The following is a 27,991-nucleotide window of genomic DNA, read 5'->3' on the forward strand; positions in this document are numbered from 1 at the left end:
CCCTGGTAGACTGAGGCAGCCCTGAGCTCAGCCACTGCTGAGATGAAACCAGTGAGCCCTTGGGAGCGGGCAATTCCTTTACGCCACACTTTTGAAGCAGCAGGAATGCTTTTTGTCTCTGGTGCTTCTGTGTAGATACTGCAGGAATCGTGCTTACTGAAGCATTCAGGAGGAAAAGCTGCTCCAGTTTCCCTGCCGCATTGGAGCTCCTGCTGTCTGATCAGGAAGGCAGACAGGCAGCGCGGGGCAGTGGGGCACCCTGGGTCCACCCCAACGTCCTTGCCAGAAGGAGCTGCAGGCTTTTCCTCCCGAGGTTAATCACATGGAAACAGGGCATAGCTAAATTGTATTATTGCTTGTTTGCTCTCGTGATTGATGCCACTGATACTGACTGCGCTGATTGCTAGTGGTAAGAGAATCGAAGCCCTGAGGCCCCTGCCATAAGCTGTCATGTTCATTTGCCCTAGATAATGAGTTTGATGCATAGAACCTTCTCCCTGGTGCTTGGGAGCTACTCATGATGGGGGATGATGGGAGCATCTTCTGGCTACATTTGCTGCTGGAAACAGATGTTGGCATATTACTTACATGTGGGACTTAATTATGCTTTAAATGTTTATGAGCAAAGAAGTTGTACCCTGTGTATATATTTATATATATAAGAAATGTGTGCAAATAAAAGCAGGAATGTATTGTTAATGTAATTGAAATCTTAACACTAATTCAAGAATTATCAGTCTACTACTAATTGTTATAGATTATTATAGAAAAAAAAGAATAATAGTGCATTAGAATACATCCATACAGAAAGTGTCAGTAATGGTGATAACACAACTAAAAGTGTAATGCATTTCTTCATTTCTATCCCTCTTTCATGGTGTTATGCTCACCCTTGTGTGGCTTCTCTGGATCTTCAAAGTCAGTAGCTAGAGGGTAAGACTGTAAATCTCTGGCCTTTGTAGCTCTTCACTGGAAGGATTTTGATGTGGATGTTGCTGATGGCTTTTCCTCACTCCAGTGTCCACTTGGGGTGGTTTTTTTGATATGTTAACACGCTTTTACACTTTTCTCACTCTTAGTTTGTCTGCGGCTCCATGTTACTTCTGAATCAATTTTTTATGGTGTCTTTTTATGCATGTTAGATGTTAGCTCCTCGATTTCTTTGTTATTCCAGTTTTGTGCAGCTCCCGTGTCTCTGTTTTTTTAACTGTCTGTGATTTGGTCCCAGCTGGGTGAGTTTCTGCTGCCAAGCATGTGCCTCACCTCTTATCAGCCTGTGCCTCTGCTCCTCTGTGCGGTGCCTTATCTGTCCACTTATCAAGGCCTCTGCTATTGTGGTGCACCTGTGTTTATCTCCACTACATGATTGTATTGGTTGTAAATATCTCATTCTACATAAAGTAACTGCTTCTTACTGTTAGTTATATGATCTGTGGGTATATCACAGAAAAACAAAACAAAACAACAAAACCAACCCCCAAAACAGAGGTAGAACAAATTAGCCATGGACACCTGGCCAGTTAGAGAAATTGCTGTCACAGCTAAACCGAGTAAAACAAAACTACGGGCAGCTCAGGAGTTCAGACAGCAGCTCTGACAAGCCTGAGGCCTTTCAGACTCTGCGTATAGCTCACAGCCTGATGCTGAGGCTGTACTGTTGCAGCAATACTGTACTACAGAGCCTACATCATTAGCAAGTTCGTGCTCTTCATCCTACTCCCCCAAACACAAGAATTTTGGCACCTCTGATTTTTTTACTTGTGCTGTGGAGGACAAATCTGTCAGCCAGATGCTGATGGAAGGGGGACTGGCTATGGCAAGCAAGCGGCAGGGTGGAGCATGACTGGGGAGCAGGAGATCCCTGAGGCAGGTGCCTTGGCTGTTCTGTAAAGACTGAGACTTGCTCTCTTCTGCTTGTTGATGCCTGTGGCAGCTGTAACTTTGGGTGAAGCCATCAGTGTATGGAGATGAGCCCTTTCCCAAGAATTAACAACGCAATATGCTGTGATTCTGTAGCATCCATCCTGGAAAAAGCTGCATTCCCTGCCTTGTCACAGAGCTCTTGAGCTATGCAGCCACATTTTGGTTCTCTGTTTCAGTCATCTTAGTAGCATCGGTCAGGTTTTGCTCAAGGCTCCATTTTCTACAGCTTCTCAGTCTCTCCTGTCTAACTGATGATCAGTGTGGTTTGTGTCATGAACTGTCTCAGTGAGCCTTTTTATTCCCCAGCCTTCCTATCATCAGTTGCTCATTGCTCCAGCCCTTGGGGCTGCTGCTGATTTGTAGTGTTCAGTGGGTGTTTGTCAAGAGTGCTGAAATAAAGCACAGTTCTGCAGCTCCTACGCCTAGCCCAGTTGATTTAAAACTTCATGTAGGTGTATTGCTGGCACTGCTTGCCTGCCTGATGGGAAGTGAGTGGTCTGGGAGAGAGCACTGGAGGTTCTGTGTGTATTAGTCATGAACCTTGTGTGCGTATGCATGTGTGTGGGTATGTGTATTAGCGTGTGTGTGTTTGTCACCTGTATGTTGTATCCTGTGAAGCCTTGTCAGACATGCAGACTAATGTACAATCCACATGTATGTGTGGCTGCTGGTGTGTCAGGCTGTGGTGTTCTTTGCCATAGGCCAGAGGAGAATGGGCTGTTCCACAAGGCAGAGGGGATGGCCTCTCCTCAGTCACTCCGGGAGAGGGTTTTATCCAGTTTCCTAAGCAGCATGGATCTCATCTATGAGGTTTTCCTTCCTCTCTTGTTTGTGGAGCATTGAAAGGAATCAGGATGTTCTGAAGGTAAGTTCCTGTTGAATCAGTGGTGACTAGGCAGCCTTGAGCCATAATGATTGGAGTTGTTTTCGACTTTCTTGCCGCTGCAATGATTCCCAGTTGGTAAGCTGCTCTATACTTTGTGGTTTTCCTTCTGAGCCTGTTTCTCCCGTTTTCTACACATGCACTTCTTGTCTACATCTTTCACAACACTGACCTGGCCCAGCTCTGCCCCACAGGGAGGGTGCCTCCTGCTCTGTGGACATCCTCACTGTCCCCAGCACAGCTGTTGGTGTACGTCACTTGGTGGCAGGCCTGGAATGTTTCTTGTCCCTGCGTTCATCTTGTGGGGTTACAAACATGACTTTGTTTTCCTGAACCATCATCCTGCACTTAGGCTTGAACAATTAAAGGGTGCCAGTCTTAAAACTCTTCTTCCTTCTGCTCTGTACCTGGAAAACAAACCTTGAGATAGCCTAAGCTTCTATCTGGGTGCAGCATGAATTAGCACTGGCACTGTGAGAGGCAGGAGCACTAAGCTCTGTCCCCTTCCCTGCAGTGCAGCCTGTGCACGTAGGCTGAGGTGGCTCCTGTTGACAGAAGGTGGTGAGGTGACAGCATCCTCGCCAGGTGGTGAGCGAAGTAGTTGTCTATTTCTGTGCAGGCCATCAGATCATACAGGCCCTGATTTTTGTGGGGGAGCATTTTGAAGCCACAGTATTTGATGTTTTGATGTTGCAGAAGTTTTTCTCTTGCATTCTTTGCTCTTTTATCTCGATGCACTGAAGGATGACTGGGAAGTGAGCTGTCTCTAGCATTACCCTGCCTCAGCTGAAGACAGTAATCAGAACACTATCCTGTGGTTATGCAAAGCAAATGGTGCTGGACAAAGAGACTATTAGGCTCCTTCTTCTTGTGTTCTCTCATACCAGGCTTGTCTGGCCTATCAGTAATGAATGATGTGAGTTCAGCACATGCTGAGTGGTGGAGGAGCAGAGGCTGCACTTGTCCCTTTGAGGGTTAGCCGTACAAATCCATCTTGTCAGTTCTGCTTTGCCTTTCAGACCAAATTTACTGTGTGGCTTTTCCTCTTCATGTGGGTTGGTGCAACCAGATTTCCTCAGTTTTCCTGCTTCTTTTAGGCATGAAAGAACTGTGGAGGGAAATGCCCTGCGGTGGCTCTGTGGCAGGGGAAGACATGGTGAGCCCACTGCTGTTTTGGATCCATTACTGTTTTGAAGCACGCCCCAAACAGTAACTTCTTCAGTTTCTCTCAGGGATTCTGGAATGGAGAAGTCTAAAAGTGCAAAACTCTAAATTTTTACCACTTGATCTAAATGTTTAAGAGACTACTATGCAGGAGGGAGCTAACTGGCTAAAGGTTAGTTTGGATGAGGCCCTGCTGATGCTGGAAGATAGGTTAAAACCAGAAATCTTTCTTCCACTGCCTTAAGATAGTTCTGAAAGTTTCTGGAGGCTAAAAGCATAGTCTAGAAAGTGTCTTTACAATCTGCTATTTTCTTCCCTTGGCATGTGCATTCCTCCCCTGTTAGAGGCAAGATACTGGACTTAAGTTTGTTCTAGTACTGCCATTTGTGTGGTTTTTGGAGCAGAGCCTGCTTTGTCCCGTATTTTTGCTCCCAGTCCTGCAGGTTTGGGGTGTCACCCAACCTTTTAAGCACAACAAGTGCATTCCTGGTTAGCAACCAGAAATTCCTATACTTTTAGCCTAGAGACTCTTAATAATATTGATTGTTTTCTTTTTTACAGAGGATTTCTTGTTCGTCTTTCCATTAGTGTGTGTTTGTTCCTGAAGTATGGGTTTCTCTGCATCTGATTCCCAGCCTTCTTGGTTGTGGTTTGGTGCAGGGAGTTCTGAGGGCTTTTATTCTCAGGCCGCGATACCCAGTTCTTAACCTTTCAACAGATACGCCTTTCTTCTCAGAACGCATTTAATTAATATAGCCTGAATAAAATACCTATTCAGTTACATAGCCAGTGTGCACATCCTCTCTCATCACTGTTAACCCGCACCCAGTACTGGCTGTGAATTAAAGCAGCTTTTTGGCGGAGAGTTGCCACATAGAAAATTAACACCAGCTTTTGTAGATACTGATTCACTCTGATCGAGCTTCCCTTGGCAACCAGTGCAGTGTAAAAAAAAAAAGAAAAGATTTTGTTCTTATCAATGCCTGTTTTCTTTTTCATGCATTTTGTGCGTAGGAAGCTGTTGCAGTCTCATTTGAATAACTTTAGGGAAGAGAACAGAGGCTGAACCAGAAATTGAGAAATGGACCGATTCTGAAGGAATGGGATTGTTTGCTCTTTTCGTTTATTCTTGCAGCATTGAGGAAAGAGGCTGCTTGTGGGGAAGGCTGGAATTTGTTTTCTCAACTTCATGGAGTTTTTTCTTCACACAGCATTCTCTTTACAGCATAGGCTATATACTTGTGGGAGAGAAGAACTTGACCCTTGAACTCCAGCTCCAGTTCTGTGTCCCGCAAGTTATGGCAACAGTGGGTTGATGAATAACTTGGTAAAGGAATGCTATCACTGACTTCTGGTTTTCCTTATCCCCTTGGAGAGGTGGGTGTCCTGCAGAGACAGGAAGGAAGAAAACTGACTTTGGAAGAGATCTTTTTGACACTAGCTTGCTAAAGAAGGATGGGGGAAGGCAGCTATGACTAGTGAGGTGTGAAGGGAAACAAGGGGACAATGAGGAAAGAGTAAAATGTTGACAAACTAGGATCTGGGGAAGAATCGGAGTGGAACTGTGAGGAGGAGAGACCAGAAGTAAGGGGGAGGGAAGGGCATGGAGTGATCTGCTGCTCCTTAGTGAGTCAGATGCTTCATGTAAATGTGACACTGATGTTCAATTCCTCCTCATTCCTGCTTCTATATTTAGCTTATGAAAATTGCTTCTTTTATTTTATGTATATAAAAATTATATACATTTTTTCCACTGGAGCCAGTGGGAACATTTCCCTCCTTTCTTCCTTTGAAGCAACACCAGCTTTTTATCTGCGTATGCAGTGCATGGTTATGCATATGTAATATGGGGTTTGTGCATTCAAGGAGGTTTAGAAAACTCTGCCAGAAACCTTTTCCTGCTTTCTTATTGGCTGACCCAAGTGGCTTCCTTGATGCTGCAAAAGCCTTTAAAATAGCTGTGATAGCCAATTCTGGCCTTTGTAATTGCTGAGGTTACCTGAGTGCTTGCTCCACCAGGAAGAGGAGACCTGGGAGAGATTCCACAGCTGCTTTGTCTTTAAAAGCTGCTTGCATCAGGATGGTGTTACTTGAAGGTTGTGGGTGACGTTGTGGATCTAGGAATAAACCTTTAAATATGTATGCAATTGTCAATGGTCTCTGCAGGAGCCAGTGTACAAACAAGCAGGACACTTGATCTTAGCTGGCTGGTTACATGGTTTGTACAACAGTAATCTATACGGCAATGAACAACTTCTATAAATGTCTTGGAAATCAGGCTGTACTAGTGCATGAAAAGGTGATGCTGTCATTGAGCTGTGTGTGCAGCTTTGAAGAAGGTAGTGGAGTTTGTGCTGAAACAAGATTGCTAGCAGCACTGACCTTTGGAACAGCTAGTGTGCATCATGGTAGTATTGGTTTAGGTCCCAGATCAAGTGCTTTTGGAGCTGGTGTTAGTTTTCATGTTGGCACTAGCATTTAAAAAGTTCTCTTCTGACAAAGGTGTCGTGAACTTAAATTTGTTTTGACAGGTTCAGTTTGGGAAGAGGTGACATGACCATTATGGAAGTGCATGTTTGAAGCACTTTACTTGGTCTGCATCCACAGTTAGAAGTTAGGAACAAAAAGACCAGTACTCTCTTCCCTTATGTCCTTTGCACCTCTCTTGTCTCTGAAATGCTGAATGAAGTCTTATAAAACTGCAGAAAAAGGGGGGTAGGATGGATAGATGACTGTATGCTCTCTTATGCAGTTAATTTTCCATAGTAATTATTTTTATTATTTTAACTAAGATTAAAGCTGACCTGAATAGAAAGGAATAGGTATTTTGAGTCTCCTGAGGGCTTGGCAGCAATAATGAAATTGGAGGAAGCATAGAATAGGTGGGTCAATGATCTTGACCATTCCTTGTCTCCATTCCTTTTATTTTGCTACACCTAGTTACTTTGCTAAAACAAAGCACAGCCAGAATACTCATGAACTCTCAGCTCCATTGTTTGGGAACTGCCGCCGGTTCTGCTGAAGGATGACTTGCCAGGCTATGTGAGGTGGAGGAACTGCTGTGGGGCTGTGAACTGCCAAGTGCCTGAACAGGCACTGAGGTTGCCCTGAGCGCTCAGCGCTCACGAGAGGTTAAAGTGGTAAAAGCAGTTAACCTCTGCTCTTTGAGAGGACGTGTCCTCTGAAATGGAGAGGACTACACACCATTCAAGGCATGCTGAGAGGGGGCAGTTTGTCAATGTTAGGTGCTCCTTACTCCCTAGACAGTACTTGTGTCTTGCTGTGAGATCTATGGGCTGTGGCCTCCCATCCTGGTACATAAGGTATCTGTGGCATTAGCTGGATCCTTCACTGCTCTTGTGTGCAGCAGACAGGAGGATGGGAAGCATAGCAGTGGGGTGTTTTTTGTTGGATAGCAGCTCATGCAAGAAAGCAAGTTGAAAAGGCCTCTTTAGCTTAGCCAAATGACTTAATTAGCATATGAGTCCATAACTGATTAGCAAGTCTAGTTTACAGCTCAACATAACCATGTGCAAAGAGACAGAGATGCTCTGAGAGATGCTCAGTGGTATTGAGTTGGTTGTCCCTTATCTTCCCACTGGAGATCTGGTCATCACTGGGAGCCAATAAGGAGAAAGGAAGGCAGGTTCACAGGGAAACTACCAACTTTGGAGCTCAGCTGAGCTAAAATTCATGACTGTGAGTGGTCAAAGGCTCTGTTCTGGAAGCTACTAACAGCAAAGACCTGGATCTTAGTGGCTCACTATACTAGGAAGTAGTTTGTTTACTTGCCTGATTTGAAGACCATGGTTTGTTTTTTCTGTCTTTCCTGTGTTTTTAGACTGCCTTCAGTTCTGTGAAGTCATTTTCTTCTGCAGAACGTGTAGGAAATTCTTTTCCAGGATGTTGAGTCTTCCCTTTATTCTTTCTGATGGTTTCTTTGAAGCTTATTTTTAGCAAAATTAATCATTGTCAATAACCCAACAGTATTTTAGACCATTAAACCTATCAAACTTAATGTAGTGGAGTTTTACTTTGCTTTTCTGATTAGTTGGAGATTTGGGATTAGACAGATATTCACATCCGCTAACTTCCTATTCCATATCTCATGATTTACAAGGCTTAACCTCACTGGGCTTGTTAATGAATCACAAACCACCTGCTTCTTTACAGTAATCCTTCAGAAATTAATAGCATAGCTTTGACTTGAAACTCCAGATTGGTTCCCCAGGATAAAAAGTATGGAAGGATCAATCTGAGTCTGAACAGATTCCTTATTTCCTCTTCTGCATTCTTGTACAGGATTGTGTTTCCAGTCATGGGTGCTAGCCTTCACTGTTAAGAAAGCCTGATGCCTTTATTGCTATGGCCTTCTGCACAGGGCGTGAGTGGAGAATGATGGGAGGAAATGTGGAGCAGTCCACTCTGGGACATTTCTTGTGAATGGCTGGTGATTTGGAGGTTAAAGCTTTGATAGCATCTGTCTGGGTCTGCTTTGAACTAGTGAAGTTAATGGAGCATGGCTGCTTCCACTAGGGACTTTGAGCTCAAAGCCTTGGTGTGTCAGTACTCCTTCCTGTTCTCTGCCATTTCAAGATGTAAGTTGCTTCTGGCAGGTAGCCCTGCCAGACCATGAAAAGGGGAAGCTGCCTGGCCCAGGGAAGGAGATGAAGGCCTCTGCAGAGATGGCAGAGGTGAGACCCTGCCAAACCTGGGCCAACAGCATTGTGAGCACCAAGTGCTGCTGGGAGCCCAGAGAGGGCCCTGGGCAGTATGGTGTCAAGCTGTATCGCTTGTTTGCTGCCTATGTTGGCATATTGTTACCATAATGCTTATGCTCTTGTCATCTCCCTTGTCTACTTTGGACCAACTGTGTTACTTCTCTATTCAGTGCGTTTCTCCTGTGACTGATGTTTGTGGCCTGGCACATGCTGTGGGTGAGCCTGAGTGTGATGGTGATATAAATGCAGTCCCTGGCAGTTAGGGCCGCTGGCAGCGTACCTTGGATATCTAGCGGTGCTCTGCTGTCATGGCTGCAAAGGAGGAGCCAGGACTCTGAGCATTGGCAGTGTATGTTAATAGTGTGAGAGACAAAACCCTCTATTTCTATTTTAGAGATGAAGTGAGAGATAGGACACGGAGTCATTAGAGCAATTGCTGTTCTGCCTTAGGCCAGTTTTTCTTTCCTTTTATGCTTTCAGGAGCAAGCAGGAAGGGCCCTGTGGTAGTGGTGTTTTTTTTTTTTTATTGTTTTTTGTTTTAAATGTAACCAGTGGCTACTGCTCTCTTCTTCCAAACAAGTGCTGTTACATGAGGATTTTTGAAACTTTGTTGGGTGTTTATGTGGAGTGGAGAAGATGTGGGACCTGGAAATGTTGCAGGCTGCTTGTGGTGGGTTGGTACGTATGATTGTTTTTATGGCAGGGGACTTAATCTATTAGAGCCATTGCATAGACCCATCATTAACCTTTCTGTCCAGCATGAGCAATCAGGTACTTATGGCTTACAGATGCAAGAAAGGTAATTTTTATGATACTAGTACACAGAACACCTCCATATGGGAGAGATTTGCAATTCTTCCTTTGTATTTCCTGCAAGACCAAAGCTCATCCTGTGAAGTTAGGGGATGGAACATCTTTCTGAGGCTTTGTACTCTGTTGCTCTGGCAGCAAGGACAGCTCTTTGTTTTTTTTTTTTTATAGATACACTTACGCAAACTTTTTTTTCTTCTGTTTCTTCCATCTAGGTGTGTTGTTGTGCTGTTCAACCCTAGGAAAAATAAGCAACACCATATTCTAAACAGTTCCAGGTGAGTAAAGTTTCAAGCTAACTTGGCTCTTTGTGGGAGGTGGATTTCAAGTTTTTTAAGGCTTGAGCAAAGTATAGGAACTTCGATTGCTCCCAGCTAATCCCCTTCGTGAGAGTTGCCTGCTGGCTTAACTCTACCTCCTTCTGATGTAGGGTGCTGTTATTGATGAGCCAACAGCTCATAAATTTTGTGGCCCCATGAGGAACTGTCATCAGGCACAACTTGGAGGCCTTGCAGGAACTTTTTTTGGTATCTGTGTTTTTTTTTTTTCTTCATGTGAAACTGTGGCCTCATTATTGGAGTCAGGACTCAGACCGGTCCTGTGTCTAGAATAAAGACATGAATATGAGGGTGAACCTTAATATTTGGAGTGTATCCAGTGCTGTAGGCATACTGCTAGAGATTTGGGCACCAGGGAATCCCCAGGGTAAGTGTTAAGACTTCTAGTAAAGCAAAACTATCGTGTCAGGCTAGTACATGTGATTTGAGTCTCTTTCCAGTTTGTCCCAGCCTACTCCCCAGTCATGATGTATTGAAATGAAATCATTTGTTGGAAATGTTTCTCAGTGTCATTTTCTCTGTTTTAGGAAAACAATTACAGCACTCGCTTTCTCTCCAGATGGAAAATATTTGGTTACAGGAGAGGTAAGTGCGGGAGAAGAGAGGCGCACCTTGTCTAGCATGGCAGAGAGTGTTACAAAAAACAAACCAGTGAACAACAGCCTTTGCCAAGAGAAACTTATCTTAACATTGCATCTCTTGAAGGACTGATCAGGTTATGGGCAGCTCTGGATGGTCTTGCTGGCAGTTTTTTAGTCTGCTTTTTTTTTTTTTTTTCATGAGCTTAGGGGATGAATCTTCTGCAGTGGCTTGCATGGGCTGAAGGTAGACTGGAAATAAGTGAGAGGACACACACAGTGTGGTCTACTCTAGCACAGTGAAGAGTACTTGGATGGCCCTTAATCTCAAACAGAGCTTGAGGTTGAACTGTGTTGTGCAAAAAGTGAAAAGTACGTATGGACTGGAGCTTTTGGAATAGTGACAGAAGATCTGAGTGCCTGTGGTTTGGCATTGTATGTTTGACTGGAGGTGACAATTGCTTCCTCTTTTCAAATGTGCCTAAGGGGGGGGGAATATGGGTAACTGCACTGCATGTGTGTTGTGCATTGGCAGCTCAAGACCTGGACTTTGTCGTGAATTTGGAATTGCTGGATGTTAGAAATGTACAGAAATCTTCACTGTCTCTCAAAGGATTGGGCTCAGTTTGCTCTTTTTTGAGATTAATGGTAGTTTACCACTAGTCTGTGCTGTTGAAGACATGGAGAGCAAGCATGTGTGAAACAGGTCCCCTCCCGAGTCTCAGCCACAGAGGGAAGAAATATATCACAGCTCTGTGTTCAAGCTGTCAAGAAGGTAGTTGTGCACTCCAGAGGTCCCTAGAGCAGTCATTGCAATGGCAGCTGTCATGTCAGTGGGTGACTCCCCATCGGGGTCAAGGATGGAAGTAGTAGTGTTTCAGGTCAGAGGCTGCCTTGATACCTCCCCAGCCCGCCCAAGATTTTCCATCAGAGCTTCTATACTGTAGTGTGTTCTTAGTGCCTCCTTATACTCTAGAAGTCTTAAGGTAAGTATATAAAAGTGTTGTATGTTTCTATGTAATTTTCTTTTCTCTATGCATAAGGAAATTTAAAAAAAGATAAATCCATGTTTTTTGTACCTCTCTGCTGCTCTATTTTTTCATGTGGAATAGGCAAAGAAATGAAAAATGACATGAATATTTTTCTTACTGACAACCTAAGATTTTCAGCTCAACACTTCACTAGGGAAAGTGACAAGTTGTGTTTTTTGGTTTTTTTTTTTGTTTTTTTCCCAGTTATATGTGAAAGTTTTGGTTTTTTTTCTGTGTTGCTGCAAAACATGTCTCACCCTGTCTTAGGACCATTTCTCTTTTTGGCATCCTCCCACGTGCCTCCCATCTGAGATATTACTTGGTAGAGTAGTGTCCCCTGCTGGTGTCAGCAGTCTCTTCTTTACTTTGTCCTATGGGCGGTCCCACAGGGAAAAGCATACTGAAAATTAACTTTGTCGAACTGGCTTTTAGCAGCCTCATGTTAATACTGCCTCATTCCAGTTCAGCTTCCTGCAGGACTAGCTTTTCAGGAAGGAGAGCACAGAGGCCTATCCTTGGCCTGCCATATGCATCATATGTCTTTTGAGTATTTCATATATATATTTCACCTATTTTTAACTTTCTTCTGTGGTGGCATAAATTCCTCATGTATGGGAACCATACCAAGCTTGCTTTTGGTAAGCGTTTGTTATGAATATGAATTCAATTTGTTAAAGTTTCTAAGTATATTCTGAGATGCTGAGAAGTATATATATATGTGTGTGTATATATATATATATGTATATATATATATGCACACATGTATATATGTGTTTAAGTGCAGTAATTGCTTGGAAGAGCAACTGATTTATCTCACTGTAACATCGTGACAGCCACCTTGAGACCTGAGCTCTGTCTTGCAGGGGAGGGAACTGTAACAAATGCAGCAAAATCTGACCATAGCACTTTTCCAGGCTATACACAGTCACTTGGCAAAGCTTTTGGACAAGACAATTAAACATTCACAGTTCTGAGTTATTAAAACTTTCATTTCTCTTTCTTGTCATAAAAGTTGCCTCTGCTACACAATCAGATGACTTAGCCACGATCAGAAAAGGTACCATTTTGCCTCGTTGCCATGGAAATATTATTTTGCAAGATACTGGTTTGGCAGATTGCAATGTGAAATCATGAATAGGTTCTGGAGTAGAATTTGCTAGTCAGACACATTCTTGGCCAATGTTTCAGCTCATCTGCTGCTTCTTGTTTTATTTTGGTTTAATAACAGATAAAGGAAAAAAATTGAATTGTCTGGCACAAGTTGCTGAATTGACATTTCTGAAGTCTGTGAGTTTTTCTTTCTCTTGAGAACAAGTGTAGAAAAAGAAAGGTCTGTTACCTCAGTGTCTTTTTTCTTCATTGCTATCTTGCTTACACTCTACCAGCTTGCATTCATGTGTGTGTTACCTTTGTGACAGAAATGGTGCCTTCCTGAAATGCTATATGATAATTAATATGAACATTCACGTCATGTTTTTGTGTGACATGACCTGATTTGAGTGAGATCTCTGATGTCCACATTGCATTAGGCAGTTCACTGAGTCCAGAGATGGTGTGTCACGTCATCCTCTTCAGAGACTGGCTGTGAATTCCCATTGCAAACATAACGGATGAAAAGTAGTGTTACAGACTTTGGCTGTTTTGTGAGGAGAGTAAGAAAAAGACTAAAGCAGGAGATATAGTCTTACTTTTAAGGCATTTCAGACTCCAGTTCAAATGCATATTTTCATTTGGTTGTCAGTCTCAATATAGTCTTTAAAGATTTGCAAGAACTCAAGTCTAATCTGACCCTCCTGCAATTCCAGCATACGGACATCTTTTTCCAAGCCACCTTCCCCATATGTATCAGAACCCACCTCAGAAGTTAATATTTACTGTTCTCTGTTGTTGTCCCCTCCAGAGTGGGCACATGCCAGCTGTTCGGGTGTGGGATGTGGCCGAACGGACCCAGGTGGCAGAACTCCAGGAGCACAAGTACGGGGTGGCCTGTGTGGCTTTCTCTCCCAGCTCCAAGTACATTGTGTCCGTGGGGTACCAACATGACATGATAGTCAATGTGTGGTCATGGAAGGTAAGCTCTCCAGTCGGTTGGGTAGACAAAAGTGTTGCTAAATTAGAAAGAGCAGACAGTCTGTCAGTAACCTATTTTGGTTCCATCTTGCTTCCAGCCTCTATTTTATTATTATCTTTTTGACATTCATAGATGCAGACAAGTTTGGACATGACAGAGCTCCAATCCCCTTAGGGGTGGTCTAAATCACTTCATTGAAGGGGTATTCTCTATACTTGGAGACGTGTGACATCTTGCTGTCCTGTCAGAAGAGCCTGAACTTTGAAGCCTTGGCAAAGCTTCGTGCTTTCCTAAAGGCTTATTAGAAAAACAATTCATGAGATTGAGGAAGGAAACTTTCTTCAGCCAGTGTTTCCTCCTTGTGGTAGTGGATGCACCTGGCTCATTTTACTTTCATTGTTTTGGGGTTTTTAATACTTTAATTCATTTGTTGATGATTTGGAACAGGAGCTTATAGAAAGCATGGTGGGTGAAAGCTGATGTAGGCCAAATGTCTGCCATTAGGTTGTGGTAACAGTCTGTGGAAAGAAAAACTGTGTCTTATTCTTTGGAAAATATTTGTGTGTGCTGCTTGTCTATTTAAAAAAAACACCAAAACAACCTCTTCCTAAAAGCAGCAGTCATAAACAGTACACTTTTTCCAGCTGTGTGCTACAGCACTGAAAACCCACCACAGACAGATGAGAAAACTTTTTAATTCACTCTTCTAATCGTTGGAGAAAGGTGAGGAGGAGAAGCTAAACTAAAGTTCTTTGACCTTTTGAGGTGCATAGAGAAGTGCAGCAGGTTTTGCTTTGAATTTTGCAGTACAGATGTGGTCTTTTTGTGTTTTGGATCTTTCCATAAAGTTTCTTGTCTTGAAGGAGAAGAGAATTCATGAAGGAACAAGTACTGTTTTCCTTATGGAAAATGCCTGTTCCCCAGCTCAAATGGTTTGCCCATGTTTCTGCCTGGAGGCTGGGAGAACTCCTCCTTGTGCTGGGCTTATGGCCTGCCTTCCTGTTTAGAAAGGGAAATGGATTTGCTCTGAGTTCTCTGTGATTGTGCAACCAGCATATCAAGGCTCAAACAGCAAGTTCCTGCAGACAGTAGTGCAGGACTGCTGACTTGTTCTCAGTCCATGTGAAAGAGGGAATTGAATGTAAATGTGAATTGTTCTACCTGCCAAATCAGCGCTCTCAGCTTCCTCCGGGGAAGTTGTATTCAGAAGTGAATAACGTTGAATAGTGCTACTGCAGCACTTGTAATGAATATGTACCTGTAATTGGAATGAGTTTCCTTTGCTTCTGAGCAAAATAAGTAAATAAATAAATAAAAAATCAAGCTATCTAAATGATTGTGTTTCCAGAAAAACATTGTAGTGGCAGCCAACAAAGTCTCAAGTAAAGTGACAGCCGTATCATTCTCAGAGGACTGTAGTTACTTTGTCACTGCTGGAAATCGACACATCAAGTTCTGGTACCTGGATGACAGCAAGACCTCCAAGGTAAGAAAAAGGCCATTAAAGGACAACCTGTGAATAAGTAATTTCATTTTATGGCAGGGTGGATTTTGTCTCAATAAGCTGCAGTAACTGGGAATTCTTTGATTTTGCTAGAATCACAGAATCGTGGAAAAGGTTAGAAAGGGCCTCTAAGATTATTCAATTAAACCATTTATATTCCTTACCATGTCCCTTAGTACCACATCTAGATGGTTCTTGAACACCTCTAGTGGTGACTCAGCCACCTTCCTGAGCAACTTGTTCCAGTGCCTGACCGCCTTTTTGGAGAAGAAGGACCCAACTGAAATTTGGAAAGAAAAGGAATACAAAATTATAAATTTAGAAAGAAGAGGGGGAAGGAAAGGAAAACAAATTCAGGAACAGCTCCACATCCCTGGCTGTTGTGTTTTTATCTTTCTATAGATTGATAGCAAATGCATGCTGCTAAGGCAGCTTGTTTTACCCTGCGCTGAGGCAGGGGCATAGCTGTTGGAGATATACAGCATTTTGCTTGTTCTGTTGTAGTCAAATGTACAAAAGGAGGGGAAAAAAGGTTGAAAAGTACTGCAGCTATTGATATCCTTGCAGCACAGAAGTAGGGAGAGCCGTTTGATGTCATTACGAGCATCTTAAGAGGTTGTGAGTGTATTTCTGAACAGTCAACTGAAGTGTTTAACCTGGGGAACAGTGCTCATGAACAGATGTTCCTTCTTCATGCTTGGACTACCTGTTGACATTTGGTATAAATCACAGATTGACCACGAAAAGGTCAATGTTTGGAAGCCCATTTTTGGTGGCATTAATCATGTTCTGCCCCACTGAATTGTTAATACTGGTTGTAGAATGCAACCAGTGGGTCCACCCACAGCAGGTAAAGCATGTCACTGCATATTCTTGTAGGCTGTTTGCAGCTCTCTTTCTTTGAGGCCTTTCAGTACTTGGTGTACTTGGAGGCTTGGTGTTCTTTCTCTTTTCTTGGGGGAAAAAAAAAAAAGTCTTCCTAGAGTGCCTCACTGTTTCTAACTAACTGTATTTTTATTGATAGGTCAATGCCACAGTCCCCTTACTAGGCCGCTCGGGATTGCTTGGAGAACTGAGGAACAACTTCTTTGCAGACGTGGCATGTGGAAGAGGCAAAAAAGCTGACAGCACCTTCTGTATCACATCTTCAGGCCTGCTGTGTGAATTCAATGAAAAAAGGCTGTTAGACAAATGGGTGGAGCTGAGGGTGAGTTTTGTGTTTGCATGTTCTGTGATATTCATGCCTGCTGAAGCAGAGCAGGAACAACAGATAGTAAGAGCTTTTGGAGAGCACAAGCTGGCCACCAGCAGTGAAAGTCATTGGGCCTCTGCCACTTTGTGGCTTACATTGGTTGGAAAGCCAGACAAAAATGGCATTGCTTCTTGTCAAAGGGATCTTATTAATCATTGAGGGTCTTTCATTCTCAACTCTGTGTTACAGCCACTGCCTTTTGGAAAAGCAATGTCCTGAAGTAGCTTTGGCAACCCCTGTGTTGTCCTTCCTGGATTTTTCTGTGTAAGAAATAATGTTAGAAGGATTCTAATTTCTGCTTTCTCTGCAGTGTCTAACCTGGTTTGCATCTCAATTCTTGGTTTCCTAAGTAGTAGGTAGTGAATTTGGCCATTCTAAACCAGCAGGCCCATAGTTAAGAATTTTACAGGGTCTGTTTTCATTCACACTGATTGTAAGATGTTCACCTGAAAGGATTCAGTGTGCTAAAACCAAGACAAAAATCTTTCCATACTTTCTCTCAAGTGAAATGCCTCTTCTTTTCTTTCCTTTTTCTTCTCTAAACTCTGCCTTTCACTCTTGCTCAGAATACAGACAGCTTCACAGTAAGTTGGAAAACAGTTTTGCATTGAGCTCATCCCCTTATCACCATGGTCCATTTTTTCCATTTTCTGTCATTTGTATAGATGCCATTGGAAGGGGGAGAATGATTTTATTTTTCTTTCTTGAACTCTTGGACAGGTAATGTATTGGTGCAGTAGTACAGGGTGAGGTCCTCCTTGCTTGCCAGCAGTGTTGGATGTCACAGAGCAAAGTTCAGAGCAAGGCTGAAGTAGAAGCTCTTCAGAAAAGAAACTTGGATTATTAGGTTTTTCCTTACTCCCAGCGTTCAAGTTCATTTCACTTCTCCAATCATGATTCCTTTGTCTGTCAAGCTACTGTTCATTTTGTTGTGTGTTTGGTGACCTTAGAAGTGAGAGCACATTTCTCACGAGCCTTGTGTGCTATGTCCTCCTCAGACTACTGTGGCAAACTGCATCTCAGTGAATCATGATTACATCTTCTGTGGCTGCGCTGATGGCACCGTGCGGATTTTTAACCCTCTGAACCTTCACTTTGTCACCACACTGCCGAAGCCGCATTTTTTAGGAACAGACATCGCGAGTGTGACTGAAGCCAGGTACTGTGGAGAGGGTGGAAGTGGGCAAGGAAGGCTTGTATGGGTTAAAATTTTTCCCCAGACTTCTGCCATCTGCTGTGTGCTCTTTCTGTCGACTAAAATAGGCAGTATGTGGCAGATCTCCCTAGAACTGTAACAGCCTTGCCTGGAATGGGTTGGGCTACAGCCAAAAGCTGTTTGCTGGTTCACACAGCATGTCTTCCTCCTCATCTCCCTGGGATTGCTAATATCTGGCAGAGAAGGTATGGAATGCTGTGCCACACTTCAGTTGCCCTGTGCCATGGCACATCCTTTGCTTATCACTGGTGAATGTTGAAAACTCTCCTCTGTAGCAGCTTCCTTATATTAACAGAAAGCCCAGGCTCTCATGGAATATTATTTCAAAGGCTTCTCTGCAGTCTTTTATGGAATAAGATCTTCTACTGTTGCCCTTGGTGTTTCTTCTCTCTATTTTGTACATTGTTGTCTTGTTTTCTTCCCTCACATCAGTATCTTCTGCCCTGTCTCTCAATTTCTGACCTTTTGAGATAGATGGATGATTTCCCAGTTTTTTTTTCTATTGCCTTTTCCACTGCTGTCACCAGTAGGAAAGGAAATCCAAGGGTGTATGAATCCAGCCATCATTCTTGTGGATATTTGGAGAGAGAAACTATTTTTTCTTGGGTGTCCCAACAGGTTTCCTCTAAACTTATTGGTAACTTGAGGAAAAAGTTCAAATAGTGCACTGTGTAGCTCTCCTTTAGGGTATTGGTGAGTTGTGGAAGTAGGTGCAGTAATTGAGCTGGAAAGAGATCTATCTCAGCTTAAAGTTTATAATTTTTTGGAAGTGCTAAACCAAGCAATTGCATTCGCAGATCTTATAAGAGTTCTGTCTGTTGCTCTCTTTGTCAGTCAAGCTGAAACATTAGTGTGATTCTTAAACTTGCATTCTTAGAGTAGGCTGCAATTTTAATTTTTTTATTACTTCCAAAGAAGCTTGAAAACACAGGACTCTTTATATCCATGTGAATACCAGAGCCACCTTTTAGTTGACTGCAACTGCCCACAGCTGTATTCATGACTTGATTTTTTGATAGGATCTGAGCTACACTCCTTCAGATCTCAAAGCTTTGCACTTGCAGTAGCAGGGCTCCAGTTGTCTGTTTTACTAGATACATTGGCCCTCATTCTTGCATCTCCATCAGTCCTTTTAAATTACCTATTGTCAACACCCAGTCAATCTGGCAATAATTACCTTACTCAGTATTGTTAGTATCACTGTGGGACTTGGGAGATAACTTCTTCTCTATGTGCATGGTAGCAGAAATTAATAGGAGACTCCTGCTGAGGAGATACAGGGTTTGTGTAGTATGATCTTGTTGTGATGTGGCAAAGGGCACATTTCCTTATTCTCCAGAATTCTTCTGTTTTTGAGTTTGCTTGCCTGCCTAGGAGGGAGTGCCAATCTGCAGTTTCCTATCTCATGAGTGTTCCAAGCAGCCTTTGTGTGGGGCAGAGGTGAAAGGGAAGCATAACAGATAGGTGGCAACTGAAACAAATCATTCTTTGTCCACTATGCTGGTATGCTATCTTTTGAATGTGGCAGTCCTCCCCTGCATTGCTGCAAAGGAGCAGTTTCTGCAATCAATAAACATAAAGTAGCACCCACCAAAAGATGATCCTTCCTTTCTTTTGAGGTTGCTTGACTTGGATTTGCCACTTGGTTATGCACTGGTAAATGATGATGACCTCCAGTGATGATTAAGTATCCTCTTTGGTGGTCCTTCAGGGAGAGTGAAAGGCCTGTCTGTGGTGGGACTCTGGGTTGCATGGTAAGGAGAATGACTTTTGCTATGGGACTTCCTGGCTTTCCTCGGGGCTTTGTTTGTTCAGCAGACAGGTCTTCCCAGCCAACTGCTCTTTATACGTGTATGAACAACTTTACTTACCAGATCCCTGCAGTGAATCTGCACTCTTGTGCTTGACCTCCTTGCTTGAACTCCAGGAAAGCACAAGTTAACCAGGCTCTCCTCTCTTTGCACAGTCGTCTTTTCTCCGGTACGGCTGATGCGAAGTATCCGGACACAATTGCCTTGACATTTGACCCCACCAACCAGTGGCTTTCCTGTGTATACAATGACCACAGCCTGTATGTATGGGATGTCAAAGACCCGAAGAAAGTGGGCAAGGTCTACTCGGCTTTGTATCACTCCTCCTGTGTGTGGAATGTTGAGGTAAAGACAGATGGGGAATGTTGTCTCCAGGTACAAGATTTGGGTTGCAAGTTGTGGCTGGGGAAGTAATCTGAAGAACTGCCAAACTTAACTGTAAACACTGAATGCAGAGAGAAAAAAATTGATTGATCTTCTGTGATTACTGTGGTTTTTATGGGGCTTGTGTTGGAGTTCAGTGTTATTGCATCTTGCTATTAAATCTTGCTACTAAAAGATGAGAAGTCAGAGAAGGGTCTGAACTGTACAGAGCTGTACGGAGGGGCTTCTTTCACAAATGCCCAAGAGTTTACTGCTGACTTCAAAAAAAGCTGCTTAAGGTCTGTAGTGAGCAAGTGTTCTGAAGTCAGAGGAATGAAACAAGTAATAAGGTCTCAGCTCTGATCCTCATTAACCCATTTACCAGTACTTCTTGCATTAGTCTCTCAAGTGGTTATTGCCTTCCATTTTATCTAGTTGACTTCCCTTGAATGGACATAGGAAAGGCTAGGAGATAGAGGAAACAGTACAATTGGTATGATGGTGTATATCCTGACAGTGGTCAGGAAAGAGAATAGTGGAAGGAAAGTAAGTGGGAAGAGGCTGAGGACTATTCTTGTATATTGGGTAATTTCATCTCTCCTCCTGGTTTAGAAATCCACAATAGTACTTGAAATTCTCTAACATTTCTGTGTAGCTTTTGAATAATTAGAAACAAAAAGATGCTGACACTGCAGGCATTCTACATTCAGGGAAGCATGTTTATAATCTTGATAACATTTCAAGTGAATGAGAAACTCTAGTTTGGGAACACATTTTCCTTAGGAGGATTTCTGTCTGTCTCTTGCTGTTCCACAATGGAGAGAGAACAGCTCTTTCATTTAATTTTGTTATGAAATTTGCTGCTGGTGATGCCAGTGCAGGGTAATCACATTCAGAGGTTGATTTTGCCTGCCTTTAGATGTATCCTGAGGTGAAAGACAGCAATCAGTCATGCCTCCCCCCTGGTTCTTTCATCACCTGCTCCTCTGACAACACCATTCGTCTGTGGAACACTGAGAGCTCCAACATTCATGGCACCGCCCTGCACCGCAACATCCTGAGCAATGTAAGATCCCAGGGTTTGAACTCCTCATTGCCCTCAGGATTGTTCTTTTTTAATATTTAAGTATTTCTAAGTTAAGGCTCAAACTTCTCTAGACCTCTAACTCAATGAAGGCTTCTCTGTAAGTAGAGCAAATGTTTAATAAAATATATAGAACTGAAGAAACATAAAGGGAGTATAATGTGTAAATCATCATTTGTCTGAAATGGCTGTTAATTTCCAACCCACGGGGGAATGGTTTGCAAGTGGTGGTTGTGAGCCACATCTGTGAGACATGTCCCCTGCAGTATGAAAGGGATTATTTGCTTTTAGCTGAAAGGTGTCACCGATTACAGAGTTACTGCCAGAGAAGTTTTTATGTTGTCCAGAAGCCTGATTTGTAAGGATACTTCATTTTAATATTTTGTAGCTAATTAATGTTTTTCTGGTTTATTGTTTCCCCAGGACTTGATGAAAATCATTTATGTAGATGACAACACTCAGGTACTTCTGGACACAGATTACAACTCAGGGGGAAGTGCAGACAAAGCTGATACACAAGTGATGGACACAAAGGTGGGGATACGCACTGTCTGCGTGAGTCCCAGTGGTGAGCACCTGGCTTCGGGGGACAGGATAGGCACTCTCAGGTAATTGCATGGAACTTCTTGCACAAGATGAGAGCTGCATAGTCATGAGAGTCAAACCCAGACCTTGCTGGTTTTATTAACATACTGAAATCAGTTGTATTATGTCTTAGGATATATGAATTGCAGTCTCTTCAGGAAATGCTGAAGGTAGAAGCTCATGACTCTGAGATTCTATGCCTGGAGTACTCCAAACCTGACACAGGTAAATGCAATTATTTCCCTCTACTGGGCCAGCAGAACCAGACTTTGAAAAATACGTGTTCCTTTTACTCTTCCTTGAAATACTGTAGGCTGAGATTTAAACTTGTTCTTTCTGTCTTTCTGTTTTTGTGTTAAATCTGAGGGCATTTCTTTGTGTCCATGCAATTCGCTATACTATAATGTTATGTCCCTTAGATGACTTAAGAAGAAGCTGTTGTAAAATGGTGACTGGAAGAGAAAATGGATTTTCAGTAATGGCCTTACCCTCTTTTTGGCTTTCTTAAAGGGCTAAAGCTCTTAGCCTCAGCCAGTCGGGATAGACTGATTCATGTCTTGGATGCTGGAAAGGACTACAGCCTGCAGCAGACCCTGGATGAACATTCTTCTTCCATCACTTCTGTGAAGTTTGCAGGTAGATACCCACTGTCTCTCTCCAAAGTTGGACCTGAGTACGGCTGTTGTCCTATTGTCTCGCTGTGGCTGTGAAGTCATTTTATCTACTTAAATACTAGGTTAGACCAGGCTAAAGTTAGAGCTACACTTTTGTCATCTGTAGCTTTAGTCCTAGCAGAAGGTGCCTTCTTTTCCCTTTTACTTCTTCCTCCTTTTTAAGGCAGGCAGAGTCCAATGACAGTAACTAGATCAAGACAGCAATTCAGATCAGCAGACATATCTATAGTGATAAGATAAATCCAAGATCAAATCAGGAAGACAAGTTAGCAAGTCTGTCTCAGTCTGATCAGTAGGGCTGTTCACAGTAAAGTGACTTCCAAGCAAGTCTGTAGCTACAAGGCAGGTTTGAGTGCAAATCAGGAAACTGAACATAAGGGTCAGGATTTGGATCAGTAGGTATGTAGCCAGGCATAGGTGTGGCTGCAGTGCTGTTGCAGTGATGTTTAGTTGGGGTTCAAGGATGAGAACCTGAGCTTTAAAAGTAGCTTTGAAATGAAGAGTGGGGACCTTGCTGAAGCTTCGTAGAATACCTTCAGAGAACTTCTGCTGAGGATCTTTCAAGCTTTCTTCTCAAGTAGCTCTAAAGTTGGCCAAAGTCCTCTGGTAGCTCTGTCTTTTTGGTGTGTTGGCTTTGAATGCAGTGACCTGAACTAACACAAGGTGGGGGAAATGCACTCATAGCCCTGGCAGCTAAGGCCATTGTGCAGTTCTGTAAGCTAAATGCAGCCTTGCTCTAAGTGGGTGCTATTGTGCTGTTCGAGTGGGCTTGTGTGATATTGGGTACATTTTCATTCCACTGAGATGTTGCTTTGATGAAGGAACAGATTTGTGTGCTAGCAGTGTGCTAAGGGAAGAAAAAGTCTTGACCCTTAAATAAGAGAGCAAGAAATATGTGACTGAGTTTGAAGACTGAGATGTGCCTATTGTCCATTTTCAGCTTATACTGAGTGTAACTTACTTTTTTCTTGTCATGGTGCCACAGAGTGTTATGGCACATAGGGAATAAGAATGCTAGCATGTTACTGGGAAAGAAGACAGAACTACATCCTTACATCCTAATCTGTTATGTAAGTTCTCTGTATTGAGGACTCATGCACTTGGAGTATTAACAAATTCTGTCCCTTAAAACGGGCTTCTTTATTGCTGCAGCATCATTACAGCTAAGGTAGAGCCAGTTTAGTTAATTAGGAGTGGAATAAAAGGGCAGTGGTATAAATGGAAGCGTTTCTTTCACCTTGTATTTGTATTTATGTTTTTATCAGTTCCTTCATTTCTGTTCTAGCCAATGATGGGAAAGTGCGAATGATAAGCTGCGGGGCAGACAAGAGCATCTACTTCCGCACTGCACAGAAGGTAACATTGTTGCAGCTTTGTGTTGTTTTTTCAGATGTGTTTTGTTTGTTTGTTTGTTTTTTAATAATCTCACCACAAAGGAATTAATTTAAAGAGTCATATCAGAGTTTGTGTAGGAGCTTATTGCTATTTCAGCCGCAGTGTTTCCTACTCTGTCTCAATACAAGAGATTGCATTCAGAGAACTATTTCTGTGAAGCATGACATCTCAGCAAAATGCAAAGTAGAGAGCTGTTAGGATGTCTGCTTTTCTTCTGCTGCCCCAGATATTGTGTAGAGTGGTGAAAGAGTATGGGCTGGAGGGAGGAGTTGTTCCCAGCAGACCTTGTTAGTGGGAATGGTTGTTTTATGCTGCTGTGTTAGAAGGGCCATCTGTAGTTAGAAGTTTTTAGTAATTAGTTAACTATTTGATTTTGACATTGCTTTTTACCCTCATGCTTAGACTGGGGAAGGAGTTCAGTTTACCCGAACACATCACATTGTTAGGAAGACCACTCTGTATGACATGGATGTGGACCCCAGCTGGAAATATGCAGCCATTGGCTGTCAAGATCGTAACATCAGGTTAGTTGAGTTCTTGTCTTGAAAATATTCTTGCAATTGTGAATGAATAGGTCGAGACAGTTCCAGCACCATCATTGTTCCTAGGTTCTTCCTAACCTATTTGATACTGAATCATCCAATCTTGGGCCTCCACATTACTGATTGTTTCTTAAACCATTTAAAAGGTAATTATAGTTTGTAGAGGCTTCAGCTCCCAGGGGTGAGACCTGTCATGAGGAGCAGAAGGAGAGAAGGTTCCTGGTGACAGAAGGCACAGAGCAGTATGTGGTTTACATGTGTGATGTTGTCTTACTTTTCGCTCAGGGTTTTCAACATAAGCAGTGGGAAGCAGAAGAAGCTGTACAAGGGATCCCAAGGTGAAGATGGCACCCTCATCAAAGTAAGCTGTTTTCTTTCTTCTTCCCTTTTTATTTTTCCTGCTGTTCTGAGTACACCTTAGAGCTCAAAAACTGATACATGAATCTGAGCACAATACTATTTTTTGTTTGTTTGTTTTTTACCCTTCTTACTTGCTTGCTACTTTGCTTTTCCTTATCCTGCTTCTTCTTCCTTCTACCTCTGTCCTTAAAGACAGCTAAAGTGGATTTCATCAGGCTAAAATAGGAAGAATCAGTGGATGATCATAACTTTTCTGTCCTCTGTCTGAAGCGTGGCACAGGCTCATGCTGCAAAAGCAAGCAGAACTGCAACAATATTCATCAGGAGATAATTCAGTTTGCTTCAGTCCTTGTATTTCTGCTCCAGATAGCTCATTCTGACTTCCTTGATTGTTGCTGTCAGTTTTTTAAGGTGGAGTCACCTGTTGACTGGAGTGTTGTTGCCAGAGGGCAAATAAAATTGGCTTTATAAGTTGATGAAATTAAACATCATCTGCCTTTAAAAGTGCGTGTTCTTTGGGTCTTGAGTGCTGGGCAACCCCAATGCTGTTTAGACAGTCCGTTTGTATTTTCACACCTGCTTAGTACGTCTATGGCTTTGGAGCAGCATACATGTATCTGCCACTTTGTCCTTCCCCTGGTAAAAGAAGTGTTGTTATAGGGTTAGTGCTAATAGTGATGTTGGTACATTGAGGTATGGAAGAGTTGTTGTTTTTAATATTTGTTTTTTCATGTGTAGCTCAAGTGGGGAATCTCAATTGTTTTTAATGTTGCTTTGTTTGTTTTTAGGACAGTTATATAACAAAGGGATTATAGTTGTCTCTGGAATTCAAACTTATTTGGTATGCTGTTCTGAGATCATTACATGCATTGCAGTTTAGCAAGTAGAACCCAAACAGTGACATTTGAAGCCAAAGATACTGCCTAGCCAAAGAAAGCTATAATTATTTAAATATAATGAGTCCTTCAAAAAGATGCAAACTTTTCTCTCAATTCCTCAAAGTTCTACGAAGCATAAAGTAGAGCATGTTTAGCCCTAGTGAAGTATTTGATGTAGGCATTTAATTTAAGTATCTTTAGTCTCTGATTGGGTTGGAAATAGTTTTCTAGTTAGTCAGTTTGTTTTAGCTGCTTACAGAGGCTGGAAATTTGTCCTGTGATGCTGGGCAGCCTGGTGCTCAACTGAAATTCAGTAGAACTACTTGCACTTAATTCTGTCAACAGCTGTGACTGTTTTTAGTGTTATGGACCATTTTCATGCAGTTTGAAAGAACTTTCTCAACAAGTCTTTGCACTTTTCTTCCAACAGGTGCAAACGGATCCCTCTGGGCTTTATATTGCAACCAGTTGTTCTGACAAGAACCTCTCCATCTTTGATTTCTATTCGGGCGAGTGTGTTGCAACCATGTATGGGCACTCAGGTAGGGCATGTAAACTTCTGGGAATGCATTTTTCTGCTGGTGACCATATAACTATCTGATACTAGTCAAAGTTTTCTGAAGGTTCCTCCCTACCAAAGTTTACCTAGAGGGTGTTTTGGACTAGGTTGTAGTTTTAGAATGAATTTTGCACACATGCATGCCCCTTAGGCTATGTATTTATTTGCACAGTTACTAGTCTATATAAGGTAGTCTTTGGCTTTTTTCAGCCTTTACCATACTCTTGCCATGCAGAGGCTTATCCATTGTAGACAAGAAGAAATTTCAGTCTTCGTGCTTACTTTGCCTTATGATACCCTTTCTATTCTTTGTTAGTTGGTTATGGTAATTCGGGCATTTTGAGATGTCAAGTGTTGGCTTTAATCTGTCTTTAGCTTGGCAATTCAAGTCATATTTGGCTAATGATCAGTTCAACCTATTGGAATAACTAAAGAAAGGTTTATTGATTGTTCTTATTTCAAACAGAAATCGTGACTGGGATGAAATTCAGTAATGACTGCAAGCATCTGATCTCTGTCTCTGGTGACAGGTAAGAGTGAATTGCTTGTTTGTGGTATCAGCTTTGTCATCTCACACTAGAATTGGTTTGTCAAGAAGGAAGGCTGATGTATTTTATGAGTAATGTTTTATAAAGTCCAAAGAAATGTCAGAGCTTTCTGAATCCAAAATGAGTGCTGTTGGCAAAGATTATCCTTCCATAAAACAAGGCATCGATGTGAAGTATTTTGCTTGTGTTTTTCTGAGTACAGGCACTGTTCCCTGCTAGAAAGGAGACAAAGACTTGTTACCTTCCACTCTCAGGTCCATAACATAATGCTGTGTAATGGATTTTGTGATATTATGAGCAGTAGTGCCAAAACTTCGTCTCTTAGGCTTGAGTTTTCATCAGGTGAATGGGCCTGTTTAGCAGAAAAAGAGATTGACTTGTCCCCAGTCTTTCTGCTCCTGTCCACATAGTCCTCTTCCCTGCTTCCCTAAGTTAGCTGTATTGCAGCTGACTTCTCAGTAAGCTAATGTATGTGGATCACCAAATCAGCCCCATCCCACTCTCCAGCTATAGCTTCTATTGATTTATTGAGCTAAATCAGCTCATGAGAACTGTAAGTAATCACTAGACTGAGCCTAAGGGAAAGGCAGAATATATGCCAAATATAATGATTGTAGAGGTGGGTTGACGCCCTGCTACTGGAATCTGTGAGTGCTTAAATCAGCTGAACCTAATAAGATTTTTCCTTTGAGAAATAATTTTTCCTGGAGTGTTGTTTCAAGGCACAGTAATGCAGATTTTTATTTTTCTTTCCCTTCTCCTATTAATAAAACACAATTTAAGCAGAAAAGGTTTTAGAGTGAGAGAGTTGTTAAAGAACATGAAATATATCATCTTAAGTTGAATCACTTATTTAGTTCTGTCTTTCAGTAAAAAGTAAATAATTAGGTTTTTTGGTCTCTTTATCTTTCACATGTGTAAATGGAAGAGGGGAAAAGCTGCAGAATAAGGATTTATTTTGTTGTAGATATCTGATAAATTTCAGAAACATGGAAGGTTTGAGATACTTGGTTATCCTTGTGATTTTAGTGCAGTATTCCCTCGTTCATATGAGTGTCATTTTCTTCACGAGGGGTGTGGAGGAGGTGGATGAGAAGTGAGAAAGGGATTAATGAAGAACTGAGCTATAAGGAGAAGAGAAATTGTGTTTTTTCAAAAGAGAACAGAGGAAAATAGTTTGTTCACATGCCATAGCATGTGTAAAAAATGAAACAGAATAGAAAGAAAAATGGGGATAAAGAAGGGCACAAGAACTGGGAGACTTGAGAGAAAATTACTGCAAGGGAGAGGAAAAAGAAGTAAAAGGGATAGATAGAAACATGCTTACACAGGGCTTCCTGTTGAGTCGCAGTGTATTTACAAATTCATGCTGTTTGCTGCCAGTTTTGATTGCTGTGGAGGTGGGATAAATGAACAAGCTATATTTGCTTTCTGAATTTTGTTTATTGCTTTTTGGTGTTGTCTTGGCAGCCAATTATAGTTGCTGTTATGTTCAAGAGAGCTGCTGTTTGAGGAGAAGCAGCTGGCTGCCTAGGGTTGCCATAGCGCCCAGATGCATTGCCTCACAACTTTCTCTTTGCTAAAAATCTGAGGAAGGGAATGACAGCTGTTGATGAGAAGCTTCTGTGTCTGTATGTGACTTGAATAGCTGGGAGTGACGTTCCTGAGCTCTGTCATAAACAAGTAGGACTGAGGGGTGAG

General features: G+C 42.3%; 1 protein-coding gene across 10 annotated transcripts in view; it reads left to right on the forward strand.

The window, feature by feature from the left end:
* The window catches only part of MAPKBP1 (mitogen-activated protein kinase binding protein 1), an 89,686-nt gene that overhangs the window by 37,002 nt on the left and 24,693 nt on the right, over positions 1 to 27,991 (forward strand). For 5 of the 10 annotated variants that reach the window (XM_085550301.1, XM_085550303.1, XM_085550307.1 and 2 more), the window contains exons 4-20: positions 9,717 to 9,779; positions 10,367 to 10,424; positions 13,349 to 13,519; positions 14,868 to 15,005; positions 16,048 to 16,230; positions 16,842 to 16,859; positions 17,274 to 17,434; positions 19,458 to 19,647; positions 20,585 to 20,731; positions 21,173 to 21,357; positions 21,468 to 21,559; positions 21,845 to 21,970; positions 23,294 to 23,364; positions 23,806 to 23,927; positions 24,231 to 24,306; positions 25,614 to 25,725; positions 26,209 to 26,272. In XM_085550301.1, coding sequence (XP_085406427.1) covers positions 9,717 to 9,779; positions 10,367 to 10,424; positions 13,349 to 13,519; positions 14,868 to 15,005; positions 16,048 to 16,230; positions 16,842 to 16,859; positions 17,274 to 17,434; positions 19,458 to 19,647; positions 20,585 to 20,731; positions 21,173 to 21,357; positions 21,468 to 21,559; positions 21,845 to 21,970; positions 23,294 to 23,364; positions 23,806 to 23,927; positions 24,231 to 24,306; positions 25,614 to 25,725; positions 26,209 to 26,272 — 1,977 coding nt within the window. Of the gene's footprint in view, positions 1 to 9,716; positions 9,780 to 10,366; positions 10,425 to 13,348; positions 13,520 to 14,867; positions 15,006 to 16,047; positions 16,231 to 16,841; positions 16,860 to 17,273; positions 17,435 to 19,103; positions 19,246 to 19,457; positions 19,648 to 20,584; positions 20,732 to 21,172; positions 21,358 to 21,467; positions 21,560 to 21,844; positions 21,971 to 23,293; positions 23,365 to 23,805; positions 23,928 to 24,230; positions 24,307 to 25,613; positions 25,726 to 26,208; positions 26,273 to 27,991 lie in introns of those variants that run through there. The other 5 variants (XM_085550302.1, XM_032444853.2, XM_085550305.1 and 2 more) reach the window with 2 other exon arrangements.

The sequence above is a fragment of the Coturnix japonica genome, chromosome 5, assembly GCF_054131305.1.
Source record: "Coturnix japonica strain WE chromosome 5, WE-NBRP24, whole genome shotgun sequence".
NCBI lineage: Eukaryota > Metazoa > Chordata > Aves > Galliformes > Phasianidae > Coturnix > Coturnix japonica.